Raw genomic sequence first — 12,527 nt, forward strand, 5'->3', positions numbered from 1 at the left:
TAGTTCTTGGTACTTATTTTTGGAACGCAAAATCTATTCTAAAAAAAACCTATTCTTCATAACTCTCACCGTTTTTGCGCTGATACTTGACGGACGAGCATAGTCGTGCTGTTATGAGACTTCCGATACCTGTGATCAGCATAGTTTGAAAGTTTAATGTTATAAGATGGTCTGTGCACTAGCCAAATGCACTGGAATCCATCTTGAAATATGAGTCAGAAGCCTTGTAAACTTAGACCTGTTCTTCATAAATTCGATGAAATTCGATATTGGCAGAAGCAAAATCACATATTTTACTAATTTTTTCCTTCGATGTTTAAATTTATTGCAGATAAATGTACCTGTAAATCTGTATAAAATACTTCTTTGAGCTCTCTTGTGGCTTTTGCGCCTTCAGTTTTGGTTCTTGGTCCAGGGGCGGATCCAGGGGGTGATCGGGGCGATCTCCCCCCCCCCAGAAGAGGAAACTTTCTTATTTTATATATATAAATAAAACCCATCTAAAAATTTGGAACCCTTAAAAGTAGCAGTATGACAACCCACCGCCCCCCCAGAAGTCGGTCCTGTATCCGCCCCTGTCTCGGTCGGAGTTCCAGTTTGATTCTCGGTGGAAGCTCATGTCTTTTATATCCCACGTTAAACTGTAATATAAAGGATTAATTTCTAATGAAATATTAACTAGCATATTCAAACAACATCATACTAGTTATGTTCGGATGTTATTCACATGTAAGGTATGTATATAAGGAATGAAATCTTTAAGTTTAACGACCCACGATTATGCCCTTTAAGCTAAGGGAGGCGGATGGTTAAGGCAAGTGAATAATGATGGAATAATTGGTGGAATGAAAGTGTGGTAGGAAACGGGAGTACCTCGAGAAAACCCACAGATACGATATTGTCCATCACAAACTTACGTGAACGGGGATCGTACCAGAGACCCTACGTATCAGAGGTAAGGTCTCTACAACTAAGTCACCGTAACTTTAAATAAAGAAAAATCAGAATATTTCAATTTATAAACTTACAAAGATTTCATTGTTAGGTGTTTTGAAATATCAACAGTCAGTTTTAACACAAAATTCTATACCTAGTAGGTCATTATGCTTTCAGCTTTTTCAAGAGTATATAGGTTACTATCTTATTCAATCTCAGACACGTAAGAAGTAAGAAAGGAAAGTATAACAAATAAGAAAGGAATTGACAATACAGAGGCGTTAATAGTTTTCCTAGAGAGATCCTTTTACTATTGCTGTACATACAAAATAGTTTAGAAAAATTCTTATGTTAATTACGCTGTAATACTATAGGGTAATGGACCCATTTTTAAAAATTCATAGTAATTAAAGTACAAATCCAAAATGAACAATCTTTATACTAATGGAAAGAGGAAGGTTGAAAGTTTCAGTGGGCAATGATGGTTCCCGAAGCCCTCGGTAGAGTTCAGTTCTAGCTGGTAGAAACAATAGGCCGCCATTCGTTTCCCTCTCAGTTGTGAGTGAGATGGCTACCGTGGAGAATAAGTTTTTCTGCCTTCTTGAGTTCGCAAGAAGTGAGTCATAAATTGTAGTGCAGCGGGCATTTCGTACAAAATTCGGTATTGAACCACCAACGAGAAAAAGCATTAAGCGTTGGTTTACGCAATTTCAACAGACTGGAAGTGTGTGTAAAGGGAAAAGCACAGGCCGACCGCGTGTGTCAGACGATGATGTCAGACGTATTGAAGAAAGTTTTCTTCGAACTCCACGGAAGTCTACCAATAGAGAGGTGCGTGAAGTTGGTAGGACCACTAACAGCTCAAATACTGAAACTCGGTGCAGAATTTGAGTAGAATTTGAGCTCTCAGGAAAACCAACTCCCACAATTTGAGCTTTCAATTTAAAGGCTCTAAGTCAATGTAAAAGGTGGTCCTGCCAACTTCACGCTGCAGTACCACCGAAAGCCCAAATTCTCAAACTCCGTCCAGATATTCAGTAGAATTTGAGCTTTCAAAAAACCAACTCCCGGAGTTTGAGCTTTCAATTTAAAAGATCTAAGTCCACTTCAAACTTGCGTCACTAACAGCTCAAATTCTGAAACTCGATGCAGAATTTGAGTAGAATTTGTGCTCTCAGAAAAACTAACTTTCACAATTTGACATTTCAATTTAAGCGCTCTAAGTCCATTTGAAAGGTAGTCCTGCCTACTTCACGCTTCAGTACCTCCAATGCTGCAGAGGCGCAAATTTTAAGTGGACTTAGGCCTTTTAAATTGAAAGCTCAAACTCTGGGAGTTGGTTTTTTTGAAAGCTCAAATTCTACTGAATATCTGGATGGAGTTTGAGAATTGGAGCTTTATATCGTTCTGCAGCGTGAAGTTGGAAGACCACCTTTCAAATGGAGTTAGAGCCTTTAAATTGAAAGATCAAATTGTGGGAGTTGGTTTTTCTGAGAGCTCGAATTCTGCACCGAGTTTCAGAATTTGAGCTGGTAGTGACGCAACTTTTAAGTGGACTTAAACCTTTTAAATTGAAAGCCCAAACTCTGAGAGTTGGTTTTTTGAAAGCTCAAATTCTACTTAATATCTGGACGGAGCTTGAGAATTTGAGCTTTCGGTGGTCCTGCAGCGTGAAGTTGGCAGGACCACCTTTCAAATGGACTTAGAGCCTTTAAATTGAAACCTCAAATCGTGGGACTTGGTTTTTCTGAGAGTTCAAATCTTACTCAAATTCTACACCGAGTTTCAGAATTTGAGCTGTTAGTGGCGCAAGTTTTAAGTGGACTTAGACCTTTTAAATTGAAAGCCCAAACTCCGGAAGTTGTTTTTTTTTTTTTTTTTGAAATCTCAAATTCTACTGAATATCTGGACGGATTTTTAGAATTGGAGCTTTCGGTGGTTCTGTAGCGTGAAGTTGGCAGGATAACCTTTCAAATGGACTTAGAGCCTTTAAATTGAAAGATCAAATTGTGGGAGTTGGTTTTTCTGAGAGCTCAAATTCTGCACCGAGTTTCAGAATTTGAGCTAGTAGTGACGCAAGTTTTAAGTGGATTTATACCTTTTTCATTGAAAGCCCAAACTCTGAGAGTTGGTTTTTTGAAAGCTCAAATTCTACTGAATATCTGGACGGAGTTTGAGAATTTGAGCTTTCGGTGGTCCTGCAGCGTGAAGTTGGCAGGACCACCTTTCAAATGGAATTAGAGCCTTTAAATTGAAAGATCAAATTGTGGGAGTTGGTTTTTCTGAGAACTCAAATCTTACTCAAATTCTACACCGAGTTTCAGAATTTGAGCTGTTAGTGGCGCAAGTTTTAAGTGGACTTAGATCTTTTAAATTGAAACCCCAAATTCCGAGAGTTTTTTTTTTTGAAAGCTCAAATTCTACTGAATATCTGGACGGATTTTTAGAATTTGAGCTTTCGGTGGTCCTGCAGCGTGAAGTTGGCAGGACCACCTTTCAAATGGACTTAGAGCCTTTAAATTGAAACCTCAAATTGTGGGACTTGGTTTTTCTGAGAGCTCAAATCTTACTCAAATTCTACACCGAGTTTCAGAATTTGAGCTGTTAGTGGCGCAAGTTTTAAGTGGACTTAGACCTTTTAAATTGAAAGCTCAAACTCTGGGAGTTGGTTTTTTGGAAAGCTCAAATTCTACTGAATATCTGGACGGAGTTTGAGAATTTGAGCTTTCGGTGGTCCTGCAGCGTGAAGTTGGTAGGGCCACCTTTCACATGGACTTAGAGCCTTTAAATTGAAAGCTCAAATTGTGGGAGTTGGTTTTTCTGAGAGCTCAAATTGTACTCAAATTCTGCACCGAGTTTCAGAATTTGAGCTGTTAGTGGTCCTGCCAACTTCACGCACCTCCAATAAAGCTAGTAAATAACTTGGAATTCCCCCAAGCAACTGGAAAGTTCTGAGACGGCGTTTCTCTGAATGATCTGCGGAACCGTATCACAGCTGCCGTGCACTCAGTAACAGTAGATGCACTTACTCGTGTGTGGGACGCGTTCAGCTACCGCATAGATGTTTGTTGTGCAGCAGACGGTGGACACATTGAACATTTATAATGTATTAAAAAAAAAAAAAAAAAAAAAAAAAACTTTGAAACTTCCACTTTCCATTGGTATAAAGATTGTTCATCTTGGATTTGTACTTTAATAAATACGCATCTTTAAAAATGGGTCCTTCGTTTATAATAGCCCTGCATATTAAATGTATTTAAAAAGTCACTTAGTTAAGAATACAGAAACTACATATAAAATTGCTAGAAAAAATATAAAACATTATCTACTACAAGAGAAATCTAGGAATCAATTTTATTATACGACAAACTATCAATGGATCAACGGAAAATGAGGAAATTTTAAAATTATTGTATTCAGGGGGTAAAAGTGGGAGGAACGAGGACGGATGCTGTTCCTCCACTTCCAAAACTATATCTAAGGCGTCCCTCCACTTCCTAGAAAATTTCAATGGATAAAGATAGGCACGGGGGAGGGCGTGAAATCATGCGTCTTTTTCAGATCCACTTTTACCCCTAATTTTATTCTATATTAACTAAAATACGTTATGAACTTAATCAAAAATATGTTAGCTTTTGCGTTTGCTTTGCTTTAGTACTAAATTGTAAATGAGTCATGTCATTTAGTAAAGGTATTGTTAATATATAAAAGACGGTATGAAACTGCAATCGATTTTCATTTTGCAAAAATATGGGATGGGGGACTTATTTTTGCTTAGCGTATCAATTGTTCACGAATTATGAAACCAGTGGTGTCTCACCAAATACATTAAATTTAAGAATTCCGCTTTCGATATTAGAGCATAGTGTATAGAAAAATATGCGGCTTGAAAATGAACATTTCTAAGGTCTTGTATTTTGTAAAGAATAACTCTTCCTAACTACAACGATTTTCTTTTTTTTATTTAACACCCACTTTCCCTTATTTTTTAGGTGATATTTGGATAGGATATGATGATCCCGAGAGCGTAGGCTACAAAGTAGACTTTATCAAAGAGAATGGCTACGGTGGCGCCATGGTGTGGGCAGTGAATCAAGATGATTTCTTGGATAATTGTGGCGATGGAGAAAATCCTATTCTTACTGCGGTACACGAAGGATTAAGGAATTATACTGTACCTGGCAATTTAAAGGTAAGTTTGTTTTTCTACTTACGTAAATCTACTGTGTAACTTATAGTTTGTTTCATCTAACCTCACTATGATTTAATTTTTACAAATAAACTCTAAGAACAAGATAACTTACTTATGCTATAATGAAACAGGATTATAGTTCTCATACTCTACAATGAACTACTTTAGCTATAGGTTAATAATCAAAGTTAGAAATAAATTATTCTTACACAGTTGTAATTTTGAGTTTAGAGAATGACCGATTAGAAGCCAATAGTGTTTCTTCCAGGCATACTTTCGGAAAAGTTGGGGGATGTGACCGCCAAGAATACGATCGTCTCCAGGCCCCGGAACTAAAACATGAATTAAATTGCGGTTACAGACAATAGGGCAGATTTATGTATAATTTCGGGGGGAGAGGGGACAGTTCAGGTATTGTATGCTTCGTTGTCATATATCGAAAGAAAGATCCAAGTAAAGACGTGTTCTGAGATAACTTTGGGGGAGCCTGACACTCCCCAGGATCAGTTCCCATGATTACAGATCACTGTTGTGCAGTGTACGTCCTTTAGTAAGTGCTATAAGAAGATGTCATTCACAAGTGGTGCATTTACGAATTCACGCAACTCAATGAAGAATTTAGCTTTTGAGCTTCCTCCTGCCTATATGGGTAGCTCATGCGCCTTTGGCGCAGAATATCAGAGTTTAATCCCAGTTGGAGCTCATGTGGTTTGTAGACCCACGTCTTATACAGTCTTGCTGCTGAAAAGAATGCCTGCTTCTTTACAATTACTTCATCAGAAAAGAAATCGTTGTTCTCACAAACCATTATTCATTAGACTAAACATGTGAAAGTAGGTGTTAAGATCCGGCACATATTATTGTGGTTAAAATTATTCACCAGTCCTATTTACCATTTATCTGGTTATTTACCCAAGATTTGGGGTCTCGCATTGTCATGGTGAATATGGATTATTTTCGGATTGTTGTGCGGTCTGTTTCTTTATTGAGTCCCTTTCTACTGAAATTTCATAAGTTGTTTAATTTACTGATTGCTGGATATTGTACGTCCACGGTCCAGAAAATCAGGAAGAATAATTTTCTTCTTAGAAAAAGAAAAATGTAAATCGAAGGAAAGTCAATATGACTTTCTATGTCAGTCTTTTCAGCTATCCAACGTATAAGGTAGAACCACGGTTTTGCGATCAGAGGGACTGTTAGAAAGACGAGCAACGCGATTAGAGGAATAGAATAAATCAAGCGTTGACAGTGTACTAAAGCGTGGGACACAATCTTTGGCAAATGAAACGAAGAGTCTCCGCGACGTTGCTGTTTGGCAAAAGGTGTGGCTGGCCAGCATATTACAGCCAGTGTTTCTTCCAGACATGTTTTTGGGGGGCACTGCCCCCCCGGAGCTCCGAGAGTGCCCCCCCGGAGCTCCGAGAGTGCCCCCCCGGAGAGACCAAAGTAATACATCTATAATATAATAAATAGAATAGTACCAGCAGTGGGAAATAAATATTTTCAGAAGACAATAAACAGATAAACAAACGGTTTTAATCTTGCTACTTTACCAAGGTGTTCTAAAGCTCGTGCCGATAGTTGTTTTCTTTTTCATATTTAGCAATTAGGTGGTATCTTGTGTCTGTAACTGCCAACCTTGAACGGAAGAGTAACAATTGAACGTCGTGTTGCACGTATATCTGAAACGAATAACACATGTAAGTTATTCTGATTAGGTTAATATTGGCGATTATAGTTTTGTGCTTTCAATTAGTGTGTCTTGTTTACAGGTGAGTGATTTGTTCAGTATGTCTTCTAACAAGAAAAGGAAAAACGAAAGTCAAACATCTATCTTGAATTTTGTTATAAAGGAAAAAAAGTTGGACATTAAGCTTGAAACATCTGTGGACCCTGGCCCATCGAATTCCTTGTCGACTGACTGTACAAGTCTAAGTGATAATACGCCAGATAAAAGTAAGTGTAAGGGAAATGCAAACGGACTAGAACAAGAGAAGGATGTAAGTATTGATGTTGAGCAGTCGAAATGTATTTCAAAGTGTGCAGATGATAGGGCAAATATAAATGAGCAAAACCTTTGTTCTGTTGAGAAGAAGCGTTTGTATAATAAACAGTGGGAACAACAGTATGAGTGGCTGTACGAGGACAAAGTACGTGGAGGTGCCTTTTGTAAATATTGTGAGCGATATATGAAGAATGACCCTAATGTGCAGCAGAAAACGGGAGGTGTTTTTGTGACTCATCCATTCACAGCATATAAAAATGCATTAGGAAAAGACGGAAAACTGGAAAAGCATAATCATTCAAAAGCGCACATTGCAAGCCTTGAGATGGACAGGCTGCGAATGCAAGTAAAAAATAACCCTGTATACTCTCAAGTTCTTCGTCAAAGTGAAGCCGAAAAAGATCGAAACCGCCAATCGCTGGGAATGCTTGTTCGTGGATTGTACTTCTTGGTTAAAGAAGAAGTGCCACATACAACAAAATATGAGGCACTAGTGAATAATTTGCTTGTACAGTGTAGTCCAGAACTAGAAACGTGGAAAAATGAACAAAGTGAACGCTCTAACTACTGCAGTAAGAACACTGCTTCCGAATTGTTGAGTTGTGTTAGTGAAGTCTTACGTTCTAAAGTGACTCAAAAAATCAGAGATAAAAAGTTTTCGATAATGGCTGATGAAAGTACATCAATAAATAATAAAATGGCCCTTAGCATGTGTTTGCGATATGTAGAGGACAGTGCTCCGGTTGAAACATTTTTGGCGCTGGTGACCTTACCTGATTGCAAAGCCGATACCATTGCTAATGCTATAGACACTGAAATGAAAAATCACAATTTGAAATACGAAAATCTCATAGCGTTTAGTTTCGATGGTGCGTCTAACTTTTCTGGCAACAGTTCTGGTGTTCGCAGGATTCTGTCAACAAAAACTGGCAGAGATATACCGTATATTCACTGCAGAGCTCATGTGCTGTCACTTGCTGCTGCTACGTGCAGAAACAAGAATCCCAAAGTTAAAAGATTTTTCCATACATTGAAAGACATATACAATCTATTTAGTAGATCACCTAAGCGGGAAAACATTCTGCATGAAATTCAGGCAATCATAAACGATCCTATATTAAAAGTACCTGAATGCATTGAAGTACGGTGGCTAAGTCACTATAGAATTGTGAATGCAGTGAAAAGGTGCTTCTCGGGAATTTTGTTGGCTCTTGAGCATATTCACAAAGAAGGGGTTGATTTTGCGTCACTTGCGGGAGGAATTTTAAGCGAAATAACCAACAAAAGCTTTGTTATCACACTTTGTGTTATGGATGCATTACTAAGTGCGTTGTCTCACTTGAGTAAGCAGCTTCAAAATGCAACCTTGTCATTTTCATCTCTGATGTCTATGATCGATGCCACTAAAGAACATCTTACGAAGATAGCGGATGAATGTTGTAGCACCAATAGCGAATTGAGGACTATGATTTTGGAGGCCATGCAAAAGCCTGAAGAATTTTCGAAGACTTTTGTGGAAGACGAAGATCCTGAGAAAACGCTTAAGGACCTGAAGAGTTATGTGTTGCAGATTGTCGAAGAGATATCAAATAGATTCAACGACCGCGCCCTTGGCCTAATGGAAAGTGCATCCTACTTCGAAAACATAGGCATGTTTTTAAGTATCAAGTGTGTAGATGATGTAAAGAAACTGTGCAACTATTTCGTCGATGTTGATATGGAACCGTTATGGGCAGATATAAAGTCATTTCAATTTTTCCTTCGGTCACTGATGAAGAGCACTGAAAATGCTTGTTTGGATATAGACCCCGTTCTTCCAAAAGTACTTGAAGTGAAAATTGGTTATGAAAATCTACATAAAATATGTGAATCGGTCATGTGTGTACCTATATCAACAGCCAGTGTTGAAAGGTCTTTCAGCACAATGAACAGGATATTAACAAAATTGCGATCTCGTATGGCAGAAGAGGCTAAGCGGTTAGCGTACGCGCCCTTGGCGCGGGAGACCCGGGTTCGATTCCCGGCGGGAGCTCATGTGGTTCGGATTCCACGTTAATCAGTAGGTCCACGTCTCACATAGCCTCGCTGCTGAAAGGGACGCTAAACTGAAATTCAATTAAATTCAATTCGTATGGCAGAAGAAAACTTGAAGCACTGTATGTTGATCAGCATTGAGGGTGAAGAAGTGCCAAATTCGAATTTTATCAATGAGGTAATCAATTCATACGCCAAAGCAAAGATGAGAAGAATACGTCTTCTTTAATGATTAAAAACAAACTACGAAGTGAATTTTTGTCATACGGACGAAGTTATAATGTAAAACTTTTATAAATGTCTATTGTATTTAATATTATTAGTACATTTCTATTGTATTTGCCAATTATATTTTTCGAACCGAAAAAAGAAAACTTTTACAGGCCATGAATAAATATTTTAACTTTATGGTGATGATTGGGATCATACACTTCAGTATTTTCGTGGACAAGAAATAACAACATTGACATTTTTACATAACTTTAGAAAAGAAGCTGCTAAGTTATACCGAGACCGCATGAAAATAATATGTGCCCCTCCGTATACTACGTGTGCCCCCCCGGAACATTTTTTCTGAAAGAAACACTGATTACAGCGTGAGTAAGTAAACAGAGAACAGGTAGTACCTGTGCAAATACAAGGCAACATGGCAGTCCTCTCATTTGCTAACAGCGTTTATAGAGAACTTGTGACGCCATCTTTAAAGATAATAAACGTTATCCCTTATCATAGTAATCATGGATCCACCTATGAACATCGATTTGGCGATCGATATTCTTCTTTACCTCTCACCTCATCAGTTTTCAACGCCAAGTTTAATGTCTGCTCCCGTTATTATTATAGTGTATCTAAAGCCTGTGACAAACATCTTGGCATTTCAGCTAAACGAATAAAACGCAAGCTCTGACACGACGTTGCCGAGTGCTAAAGGGTCTGGCTATGGCTAAGCAGACGAACTATAGCGCGATCAGGTGGCAGACGATAGACGTGCACAAAATAAACGTGGCAATACCGCTGGCCTCTCATTTGCCAGCAGCTTTTAAAGGGAACTTGGAGCACGCCTTCAAATGCCAAGATGTTTGTCACTCCGTTTAGTTGGAAATGATTGTTTCTATCCTCAGCACAGCCTCTTCCAGCAAATTAGGCCTCGGAAAAGAGGAGCCAAGTCACTTTATTACGAAACCTTGCAGTAGTAAATAAGACCAGATTTCCATCCATCTTCCTGTCATGAAAAAAAAATGTTACAGAAAAAGAGAAGTACTCCAACAATATTTGCAATTTAAACTGTTTTTAGACCAAGCAAGTACACGAATACTGTTGTAAAATTATATAATGGACGAAGGACATTTTACTTCTAATTTCACGAGAATTTCAAATGTACATGACTGAGTCTTTACTAAATAAATATCTTTCGTAAATGAAATCATATCTTTACTACTACTACTTTTATTATTATTATTATTATTATTATTATTATTATTATTATTATTATTATTATTATTATTATTATTATTATTATTAATAATGGTAATAATATTTACAACTTTATTTGTGCAAATCTATATAAGTAGGTATAACCGATGATATTCTAATTTCTTATCTGTTGTAAACAAATGACATTATTTTTGAGTCTCTGATGTAGAAATCGACTGGAAATTAATGTTGTCTATTAAAGATTTAAAAAAAAACGATTACGCAGTTTCAAAATACATTTTACTATAATTACTTAATCATAAAGACTACAATTATAAGAGCCTTTCTATCTGAACTACGCCCCTTTTGGCGCTGCTGTCTATGTGTGTTTTCCCGTACCTCCCTCGAAAAATGAGAGACAAGTTGTTGCGGCCGAGATCTTTCAATTGTTAGATACGGAAGCGTTGCCAGAATGAATTATTTCACGGACTTCACTGGTCTCTGTCTTGTTAGCCATTCTAAGTAGCCTACGATCTTCATTCGTCAAGACAAAACGACTGAATGACAAATTGGCAACACTGCTGAGGTCACTCACTTCTTTTCCGTAAGCAAAAAGAGGGTTCCCTCCATCAGCGTGTAGTAGGGGTGGGGCTAAAGTATAGTTGCCAGTTCCCGAGGGGACAGGTGGAATAGACAGGCTCTAGTAAAGATATCACACAATTGTTCAAATTCTTAATATGGAACACACTAGCGTACGCAGGAATCTATTTTGGAGGGGGCCCAACCTCATTATGAGGGTATTTCATATTAAAATTCCTAAAATTGCCCCTAAAATTAAGCTAGATTTACACATAAATCGAAATTCCAGGGGGTCCGGACCCCTAGGACCCATCCCCTGCGTGCATCCCTAATGGAACATGTTTCATTTAATAATAATAATTATTATATTTACTTTTCAGAGGAAGTGAAGCTCCCACAATGAACTTGCTGGCAGCAGGAATTCTTCAGCTAAATACTTTCTCTCACTGTTGAAAGATCTTGCCAATGAGTAGTTGGTTGTAAAAATGTAAAGAACAAATCGTGTGTGTTATAATAAATTCTCGACATATATTTAGAAATGTCTTTATTTACTAACTACATTTCCTATCCAATGGCGTTCCTCAGCTCTCTCCTGATTCTGAAAATAAAATGTCAGCAAGAGAGAAGAAACTCTCCGGCCTCTAAGATACATTACACTGATGAATTAGTTTTAAGCTCATAAGATATCGGCCAGTTACCGACATAGGAGTTGTAGGAAATCTAATATAAAGGTGCAATTGTAGTTACTGTTACAGTAGTTACTTATTCGCTTGATGATTATATTGTATATTTAAAAGTTACTATGGTCAAGAAATATATTTTTTAAAACGAAACCTTTCATAACAGACACTTCCATAATACAAATCATATGTATTAATATGCGAAAGAACCCTCTCTTTTACTAACACTCTGACTTACTGACACGGAAAATATTCTTTTAATTCAAACTTGAACTCTCCTTTTTACGAACACCGTATAATTTAATTTATGTAATAGGTGGCCCATAATTTTTTATGTGATGTTTCAAAGACTGTGGTAAAGAAACTAGCAACATAACGTGAACATAAAGACATTATTACTCTGATACCTTTTCTTACAATAATTTTAATCTCTGTTCTCCATGGCATAGTCCACCAATGCACCATCCAAATCTATACATGCCTGTAGACGAAAAGCCAACGCTGTCACAAACAGCTTGACAGACCTGTACTGGTATCCTGTGGAATTCTTCTGTGATAGCTTTCCGTAGTTTCTTTATTCTTGCGATTGTTAACACACAGCGTCTCCAAACTCTAGTCATCCTCCTTCTCATCTCCGTAACTGTTTGTTGCAGAATACAAACACACATGCTAAATAACCGTTCCGCTA

At 37.7% G+C, this 12,527-nt stretch overlaps 1 protein-coding gene across 1 annotated transcript in view; it reads left to right on the forward strand.

The window, feature by feature from the left end:
• The window catches only part of LOC145680362 (endochitinase-like), an 81,723-nt gene extending 70,033 nt beyond the window's left edge, over positions 1-11,690 (forward strand). The window contains exons 9-10 of the mRNA XM_081750775.1: positions 4,929-5,128; positions 11,540-11,690. Of these exons, the coding sequence (XP_081606901.1) occupies positions 4,929-5,128; positions 11,540-11,548 (209 nt within the window). The 3' untranslated portion in view covers positions 11,549-11,690. The remainder of the gene's footprint in view (positions 1-4,928; positions 5,129-11,539) is intronic.
• Positions 11,691-12,527: the final 837 nt, after the last annotated feature.

This window comes from Thermobia domestica, chromosome 3, assembly GCF_964235325.1.
Source record: "Thermobia domestica chromosome 3, izTheDome1.hap1.1, whole genome shotgun sequence".
In the NCBI taxonomy this organism is placed as follows: Eukaryota; Metazoa; Arthropoda; class Insecta; order Zygentoma; family Lepismatidae; genus Thermobia; species Thermobia domestica.